Raw genomic sequence first — 10,190 nt, forward strand, 5'->3', positions numbered from 1 at the left:
TGTGACGTCATAATGTACGAAACAATGTCTAGAAAACTCCTGAAAGAGAGGGCTGCAGCGACATGTTCGGTATACAGACAGATTTGCTGAAAAGTCTGAGACAGGAGTGGTGGAGGTAGGATAAGACGCCGATAATCCATGAACGCTGAGTATATTGAAATTTTTAGATAGATACATAAACAGTACTGTCACGCAAACCCAAGAGCCTATTTTAACTTTGCTAACACCCTGAGTGTTGTTAGGCTCTTTTAAAAACTTATCCAAGCTTTCTAAGAACAGTTGTCATTGTTAGACAAATAGTCTTTTAATGATTTGATCTTTTATTTGTGAACTAAACCACTTTACATTAATTATCCGATTACTGTCGCGGTTTTTAAGCCTCCTTAAAGATTTACATGCCGTAATTGTCATGTTCACCAATCAAGAAGACTAAGAGCTTTTAATATGTTATTTCCCACCGAAAGTTATCAATATTTTTATAATTACAATACTTACAATGCTTTTGGTTTTATTTTTATGAAGTAAGATAAAAGCTCAAAATGAATATTGAAAGTACTGCTATAAATCAATATGTTTAGTACAGTTTACACGTATAGTACAGTAAAAAACGTACAAATGGTCAAACTCAGAAGCCGAGTTGTGGTCTACAATATCATTTAAAGTTATATGTGCCGTAACTGGGCGAAAATTTTGACATGCTATTTTTTTCATCGTTAATCTATTAAGAATCATAAGGTTTGATGAAATAAAGCTGTAAAAATCATTCAGATGGCTTCAGAATACTTAAAAACGTTATTTATGACACAGAAATTTTGTACTGTAAATTCATTGTTTTTATGCCTTAAATATGTTAACATGGAAACATTCCCTGCAGAAATCACTTTACAATTACTAATAACATTGTAAAAATGTGTAATGAAATTGTAGACCACAATTTGGCTTCATGGTCTGACCGTATATACTCATTTCACTTCATTATTGATGTAAACAAATGATTTTTGGCAGTACTTATTTGTACATGTAAAATTAAAACCTATACATTGAAAGTACTGTAATTTTCAAAAAGTTGGTAATTTTTGATGATAAATAACATATTAAAAACTCTTCTTGATTCGTGAGTATGAAAAATACGGCACATATAACTTTTACATTTTTTACGGAATTTTACCGTGCAAAATTATGTGTTGTGAATAATGTTTATATTTGAATGATTTTTACAGCTTCAAAAGTTATGGTTTTAGATAGGTTACGAAGGAAAATAAATTAAAATGTTCACCCAGGTATGGCGCATATATCTTTCTTTAAAAAAAATAAAAAAAAAAATAATAGGTTGCAATGTACATGGATATATTAGTATATGTGCATTAGTCTGGTTCTCTTTCTACTACAGAGAATCGGACTTAATACCCTTGGCTAACGAAGTTGATGTGCACCATACATATAGGTTTTAAAACTTATAAATAAAACATTCACAAGGAAAAATCAAGAACATCCATCAATACATACAGTATCAAAATACAAGATAGCGTAATTTGTAAGGATGTATCGATTATAGACAGAGACTTCTAACTAAAATTATCTTAATTAAAGTAGCTTCATACTGAGGAATTAGTCAAGAATTCAGTCTTGTTCGCATAAAAGTTTATCAAGGGCAAATTTCAATAATTCGTCTGTAACATAACTCTAAAACTCGTTCTCCTGGAGAAAGCGGCTGCAGCGACTGGAATCGAATGAGTCACGAGATCATGAGCATAGCCGTGTGCATGTATACATGTGTAATCGCCTTGTGACGCAGCGTAAACCGGAAGTTTACGATTTTTGTTATGAGTGTTTATGTCAGCTGTTTGTGGAATACTGCTAGTATGTACCGGTCACCCATTCCTACAGGGTCGAATACTCCTCGTCTTTTATAATGATATGACCGTAAGAGAATATCGACGGTATTATATCCAGTGTGAGGTACGTACATGTATATATATAATGTCTGTGTATGATTTCGCTGTTTACCAAAACCATTGTATACATGCAGACTATATGGTCACAGGTCGCTAACACAGTTGAATACAATAGGACCGAACACAATAACCTACTAACACACACACACACACGGTTGATCAATGCATTATGATATTGTATTAAAGCGATGTGTGACACATGTGTATACCACAGGGACCTGATATTCAGTAACAGTTTACATGAACTCTCTACACTCATTATTGTACTTGGTTCTATATTCTACATTGTATATGTATAGTAGACCGGTTTCAGATGATTTAGAAAACGATAAAAATATAGTAAAATTCTGTATATACTATAAAATTAATTTATATTTACATTGACACGGCTACTATTTCTAGGTCTTGGTAGGAGATGCTCACTAGCTATTACGTACAATATAGTATTTGTCTAGGTTTTAGACGATCGTTTTTATGTTGTATATCAACAAGAATGGCATATAAGGGCAAAATACAACGAAAATTAGAACACAGATACATGTATCTATTTAAAGATACTCCACCACTAACAAATAGTATTTTTTCACTATCAAAAACAGCAGCAGAACATTTAGTATTTTTCTTCAGCTACAAAAGTTTTATATATTTACTTTACACCATTACTGCCGTTGAAGTTTGAGCTTTTAATTTTACTTCAAGTTAAAAATATAAAAAATAACTAATTGCACCCCGAAAAAATTCCGTGGCACTAAATCCTATATGGAATGAAGTACTGATTGCGCATGATCCAAAGGCAAAATAAATCATTTTTATAGTATTTTTTGTGTTAATTAGACTTATGTTTACACGATTAAACACTAATTATTGTTCAAATGATGAATATCATTTATGCTCTGTCGGCAGTGGAGCATCTTTAAGATAAGCTTGGTGTATGGGTTGGAGGAAAGTCGGGGTATGTACGGCACTTGCGAGTTAATGTTTTACTATAAGGCTAATGTTGAAAACATAAGTGTAAACATGTGATTTAACATGCATACAACCAATGAAACCGACAGAACAGTGGCCTACTAGAGTGAGCACACCTTATACATGTACGTGTTATATGTTATTGGTTGAGTTAAGAGATAGGATATTATTGTACTTTACAGTCATTGAATCTACCGCCAATCTACAGGTTTAGGTTAAATATATGTACACGAGGAAAGGTGACAGAATATGTTTAACGAAGTCTTCGCAAAAAGGAAAAGAAAATCAGGGGTTTCTACGGTAAGAAACACCGCGATCTCGTTGTCTTACAATTCTGATACCACAAAAATACATGTACGTTGTAAAATAAACCGAAACAGAACTAAAGTTGAAAAGGTAGGTGGTTTTTCCTTGGGAACTCCTAGAGGTGGTGGGTGGGTGATGGTAAAGAACTGGTGATATGATGGGCATTTATGATATTTCACTGTACTCATATACTCACTTTCCAAAATTTCGCATACTTGCGGCCATCGAAACTCTACCAAAAAGAGTAGAACTACAGTGCAGCCTTGACCAGCAGATACCGATGTAGTTGGACCCATGATACACCTGGCCCTAGCTAGGATCATGGAACAATCTTAAGTCCAAAACTAGCTTTAGTGTATACTAAACCAATCAAAGAGGACATTACAAAATGTTACATAATTAATGATTGGCTATGTCTAAACTTAAATCTAAGATTGTTTCATGATTCTGGCGCCTGATAACCAGCCAGAGACGGATGGTAAGGGACAGAATGTCCAACAAGTTTAGTCGCTGTTTAGAGAATGTCTTGATTATTTTACAGCAATGATGTATTCGAACACGACAGCGATCCCATCCAATGAGTCAACACTGGCCCCCACGACTGATAACGTCATAGCCCCGTTTTGGGGGTACATCTCAGCAGCTGCCGCTGTTCTTATTTTGGGAAATGTGGTGGTGCCAATCAAGCGGTTCGAGACCGGCGATGGTAAGTAAGAAATTTACTGAAATCTGTCGAAGGAAATAGAAAGGTAATGTTTTGGATATATGTATATGTTTATTAAAAATGCTATGATGATCTTTTAAACGCATCTTGTGACAAAATTTTAAGTTGTTGAATAAAATTTAGCGTAGGACTGAGAAATTTGTTTTTATAACAGCTAGCATCTTTCTTTGCTGAATCACAGTAATAAGCATTTATCCGAGAAAATTCAAAATAAATCTGTGTTTGTTGTTTAACAGGATTGTATTTCCAACTCATGTTTTCTCATGGGGCTCTCCTCGTCGGCGTCATCGTGCAGCTGTTCCGGAGCGAGGCTACATTTTATCCAATCGTAATGCTCGGTGGTGTGTTGTGGATCACGGGTACGTGTCTCCATAACTACTGTTGTAGTGGAAAAGTATGGAGCTAAAATGTCTTCATTAATGTATACTTTAAATAGTTTTACTAGCTAGAATTATCTTAACAGGGGTATTGTTAGCTTAATAAATTTTGTAATAGCTAACATCATGCTTGTACCAAGAAATAGTATTATGTTGCATAATCGATTTGATTCTCTACACATGAGTGCATGTCTTGTTTAATGTTTTTTTTTTTTTAAATTTTTATCTCATAGCCACAAGTTTCAGCTGTTAGTGTTAGTATATGTTCCTGGATTATTCAGCTAAATTGTGATGCTTTATTTTTGTCTGCGTTTAAGCCAACCTGTTCATGGTGCCGATTGTAAAAGCCGTTGGTATGGCCCAGGGGATGTGTGTCTGGGGGATCTGTAACATGCTGAGTGGCTGGGCCACAGGGAGGTACGTACCCGGGGGATGTGTGTCTGGGGATTTGTAACATGCTGATTTTCTGGGCCACGTGGAGGTACGTACCCAGTACCCAGGGGATGTGTGTCTGGAGCCAGGGGAAGGTACATACCCAGGGGATGTGTATCTGGGGCCAGGGGAAGGTACGTACCCAGGGGATGTGTGTCTGGGGGATCTGTAACATGCTGAGTGGCTGGGCCACGTGGAGGTACTTACCAGGGGATGTGTGTCTTGGAGAACTGTAACATGCTGAGTGTTGTCTGGGACCACGGATAGGTACGTACCCGGGGGATGTGTGTCGTGAGCCTCGGAGAGATACTTACCCAGGGTATGTGTGTCTTGGGCCATGGGGAGGTACGTACCCAGGGGAGATGTGTGTCTGGGGCCAAGGGGAGGTACTTTCATTCTCCCATAAATGGCAACTGAATGTGGTCCAATGCTTATAAAATCCAAAGAGATTTCGCATCTATAATGAATAACAATTCATTATCATCAAGAATGGAACAGATATTTGAACAGTCATTTTCTCTAATCGTGATCGCTGACACGACGTAGTCACAATGATAATGACGTCAAAATAAGCGGATGGCAGATTACGCACTGGTGTACGCCTACTGTGTTTGATAAGGTTACAATGTGGGATTGCAGTGAAAATGTAAATATTACCTAGCAGACTCTTGAGTGTTGGTTGTAGGCGATATATTGTGTTAATTTGATTTTAACAAACTCTTTGCAGATAAACATCACGGATATCGAGAAAGGTATATTATTTAAAGCAGGATTGGTTTTCCCTTTTACAGATTCGGTTTGTTTGGTGTTCAGAAGGAAGTGCCCGACTCCGTTCTACTCAATTATGGCGGTGTCCTGTTCTGTATCTTTAGGTGGGGATTTACTCAGTCTTCTATTATTAATCTTATTGATTCGTTTTATACGCACTTATACTAATGTTGTTAAACTCTGTAGAAAATCAAGTGGAACTGAATTCCGATACCCATTATATTACTTGATCTGAACCCACTTTACTTCTCAACTTGGCACTCGTTATAATATTAAATCAAATAAAGTGCCAGATGTTTGGCATGAAGCTCTTGAAAAAGGAAAACGCCGATCTACGATAATAGCTAAAATCAATGCTTAAACCGCGTTCAAAAGTTGAGGACTCGTGACGTAACATCCCATAAAAATGCATTAATTACTATTCATGTCTTTAGGTTTTTTTCATGTTGGTATATTTCTTTTGCAGTGCAATAATATTTTCATTCTTAAAACCTGAGATACGCAAAATCAATGAACAAGAGCAGAAAACCTCGCCTACGTTATCAAATGGACAGTATAATACATTCGATGTAAGTATCAATTCCCTGCTGTATTACTCTAATAAACGCTATTACATACTATAACCCATGTGCCACAGTATAAAAGTTAAATTATCAACCAAAGCTAGCTTACCATTTAAAATGATGAAGATATAAAACCACAGAATAGTCAAAATCAGAGAATCTGAAAGCTATATATGAAAACTATAAACAAAATTAGTTATTGAGGACAATGTGTAGTAAACTGCATGAACATTTTTGAAATCACAGCACTAATTTGAATGTTAGAGTTGAAATTAATGAGAGTCTTATTGACATACATATTATGAATGACTTCAGTATGATCTGGAAATGAAAACTAATTTAGATTCATTTTGCTGACAGTTAATTTCTGTTTTATAATTCTGTATACTTTACAGCCCATCAACAACTCAGCATCTCTAATGTCGCCATCAGAGGAATGCTTGTTATTACCCACTAACGTCAAACGCACAGAGGATGTGACCATATTTGTTGATAGATTGTCTCCTATGAAGAAAAAATTCTCGTGAGTGCATTAACTTTAACTGTTACGAATTAAAATAAATTTTTGATTGACTTTTTATACTTTGTCATCGTTGTTTCAATTAAAACTTTATTTCTAATGTTTCCTGAAATTATTATGTGTATCCATCTTTCATTCTGTTTTGTCATAATATCACCATGAAATTCTCAAATACATTAAAATGCAATTACAGGGGTTACATAATTTTCAATTTCATTTTCGAGTTTTCGATTGATTTATTTAAAAATGTTTTTTCCGAATTTTGAGTTGTTTCATTCAAAACTATATTCTTGTAATGGTTTTCTTATAACAGAGGAATTGTAATGTGTGTGATATCGGGAGTGTTATATGGCCAGACCTACACACCATCTACCTACATACAACAATCATATTTAAACTCTAGTCAATTTGGTACGTATATCGACTATATATTTTACCCCTTGTTATATTCACCAAGAAAAATAAAAAAAAGTAGATACTACATTGTAGTATTTTGTTATGGTACTTATTTTGAGACAGGCTAATTTAAGCGCAAATACTTTCATGGACATGTTAGCCAATGATGAATCCCCGCAATTCCCATCATAGCTTTATGAACACATCATAATTCAGCGCGACATCTCAGGCACACAAAAGATAGTTAAAATAATATTACCACTGAAATATTACGTTGACAGTATTTCCTTTACACATTCACCTTTGCGGTGGAGTAGCAGTCCCGAGAGATTGTTGTCACCTTGCAGCATATGACCATGGCATGTTTAGGCGTTTTCGGTGGCCTCCCTTTCAACTGAAAACGTCTCTTTGGAATACTTAGCATTTGTATGTGAGTCTGAAAATATAGGTTTGAACTATTTTCAGATTTTATTTTTCCGCTTTGATTAAAACATTTGATGTATTACGCATTGAGGCTGATGTGTTTTTTTGTCTGACCAGGTATGGACTATGCCTTTGCTACCATGTGTGGGTTGTTTGTGGGGAACACCTTCTATTTCTCGGTGTACTGCCTTGTTAGGAGGAACGTCCCCCGGGTCTACCCCCGGGCTAGCTTCCCTGGCCTATGTACCGGGGTACTGTGGGGGACTGCCAGCGCCCTCTGGTTCCTGGTCAATGACACACTGTCCGAGTCTGTCTCCTTCCCCATCATGACCACCGTGCCAATCGTCATCAATGCCATAGTGGGCGTGGTCTTCTTCCGGGAAATAAAAGTAAGGTCCTTAGGCTGGTAACAATTCCTATTTACTTGATCATTTACTATGTTTTCCTGATAGACAATTTGGCCTTTTGGCCTCCTCAATTGCAACTTGCGTCGCTGGCAATCTTTGTTGCAACCACATTTCACGTCTGCAAACAGCCATATCTGTTAATGGAACATTAATATAAGCACCTACTCTCCAACTTTTAATGGATTTGATATGTTTTAAAGTAACAAATAGACTATACAATTATTATGATGCCTCTCTACAAAATGGTCGAATTTTAGAAACAATATCAACGTATGCTTCTTTCCATCAGGGCCGACGGAATCTCTGCTTGCTATTGGTGGGTATAGCTGTGACTGTAGCCGGGACAGTGATGTGTGCTCTGTCTAAACACCCAGTATGACGAGGAACTCCATCAGTGTAATATTAGATCTTCAGCATACTTGATATTTAGTAATCACTTACTATTGACGCAATTTACATTCACGCGGCAAGTATTCAATATAAGCCGTTTTCATTTGTTGCCATGCATATTGTCGTATCGGTTCAATTTAAGTTGTGCGAGATAATGGTTATCCATTTTATGTTGTATGCCATGTATTTACGAAGCCTTCAAAGGCATCCGTCAACAGATACAGGTCTGCCAAAATTACTTTGATCCTGAATAAGTAAATTTAAAACTTGACGAAACCATTCTGTTAATTGAACCGAATAGGCAATAGATAATAATTCTATTCATTCAGTGCAAAGTAATATTTCAAGTCAATACATTTTAGAATATCTTGTTTGATGTCGACTATGATATCAGTGTGTGTACAGTTGGAAAACACAATAAACGAACTCTTAAACCAAAAGGTTGGAAGATCCATACCTAGTATCATAGACATTTAAGTATTGAAGCAATTTGTTGTAATTCTTAAAATCTAATTTCTATTTCTTACACAATGCTTTTTATGATATTGTTTTGTTATTTAAATATGCAATTCTGTACAAGAAACTGTGATGCCATTGATTTTATTTGCCAGTAGATTATTTTAACATGGGCTCGTTTATCTAACAAACTATGTGTTTTATTGTTATAATTCCGACCCGATTTCACGGTGATATTGTAATGAATCTTAAGAATCCGTGAATTTTCTTTTATATCATCTCTTACATTAACTATCATAGGGGTTTATCCCATTGAACGCCATTTGAGAAATATCGGTGCGAAAATTTGGGCATTGGTAATATTTTATGATATTTTATGCCAGTTATTTGTTTTAACGTGTACACGTATTAATATGCTAAAAATAACAACATGTTTTAGTTATCGAAAGTTTTAACGAATCCAAGGTGCTCGCACTAGGCTTATGTAGATATGTTATTATAATATAATTTAAAGATGCTCCACCGCCGACAGACCAAAAATGATATTCATCATTTGAACAATAATTGGTGTTTAATCGTATATATAATTGTCTAATTGACACAAAAAATAATATAAGATAATTTACTTTGCCTTTGGTACATGCGCATTCAGTAGTTCATTTCATATAGGATATAGTGGTACGGATTTTTTTCGGGATGCAATTAATTATTTTTCATATTTTTAACTTGAAGTAAAATTAGAAGCTCAAACTTTTCAATTGTGGTAATGGTGTAAAGTGAGTAACTTTTGTAACTGAAGAAAAATAGTAAATCGTCTGCTCCTGTTTTTAATAGTGAAAAAATACCATTTGTCAGCGGTGGAGCATCTTTAACAGGTGCTCTTGTAATGATATGATTGCATCTGATTTGTTTGATATTGAATCTCGCAAATCGGATGCGAGATGTAGACTTGTATACAGTGTAGTACGATCTTAATGCTATGGGAGTGAGTTGGAGACTTATATAACTTGATCTTGATTTTATGGGAATGAGTTGTAGACTTATATATACTTTGATCTTAATGCTATGGAGAGAGTTTATTGAGACTTTTATAATACGATCTTAATGCTATGGAAGTGAGTTTTATACTTGCATAAATTGCTCTTAATGCTACGGAGTGAGTTGGAGACTTGTATACTTTGATCTTAAGGCTATGGGAGTGAGTTTTAGGCTTATATAACTTGATCTTAATGCTATGAGAGTGACTTGGAGACTTGTATACCTGATCTTAATGCTATGGGAGTGAGTTGTAGACTTGTATACATTGATCTTAATGCTATGGGAGTGAGTTGTAGACTTGTATACTTTGATCTTAATGCTATGGGAGTGAGTTGTAGACTTATATACTTTGATCTTAATGCTATGGGAGTGAGTTGTAGACTTGTATACTTTGATCTTAATGCTATGGGAGTGAGTTGTAGACTTATATAACTTGATCTTAATGTTATGGGAGTGAGTTGTAGACTTG

At 35.4% G+C, this 10,190-nt stretch overlaps 1 protein-coding gene across 5 annotated transcripts; it reads left to right on the plus strand.

Annotated features, from left to right (window-relative positions):
- The first annotated feature begins 20 nt into the window (after positions 1-20).
- LOC138315523 (transmembrane protein 144-like) lies at positions 21-9,555 on the plus strand. Of its 5 annotated transcripts, XM_069256630.1 has the most exons (11): positions 1,780-1,959; positions 3,104-3,221; positions 3,769-3,933; positions 4,188-4,310; positions 4,646-4,745; positions 5,552-5,632; positions 5,995-6,097; positions 6,487-6,614; positions 6,925-7,022; positions 7,548-7,819; positions 8,127-9,555. In XM_069256630.1, exons 3-11 carry the CDS (start codon positions 3,771-3,773, stop codon positions 8,214-8,216), a joined length of 1,158 nt encoding a protein of 385 aa, XP_069112731.1. In that variant the 5' UTR covers positions 1,780-1,959; positions 3,104-3,221; positions 3,769-3,770; the 3' UTR covers positions 8,217-9,555. The 5 variants fall into 5 exon arrangements, with proteins under 5 accessions (XP_069112721.1, XP_069112731.1, XP_069112739.1 ...); XM_069256620.1 differs by lacking the exons at positions 1,780-1,959; positions 3,104-3,221 and adding an exon at positions 21-115; XM_069256612.1 differs by lacking the exon at positions 3,104-3,221 and having other exon boundaries at positions 1,782-1,959.
- The last annotated feature ends 635 nt before the right edge of the window (positions 9,556-10,190 follow it).

The sequence above is a fragment of the Argopecten irradians genome, chromosome 1 (assembly GCF_041381155.1).
Source record: "Argopecten irradians isolate NY chromosome 1, Ai_NY, whole genome shotgun sequence".
Classification (NCBI taxonomy): Eukaryota; Metazoa; Mollusca; class Bivalvia; order Pectinida; family Pectinidae; genus Argopecten; species Argopecten irradians.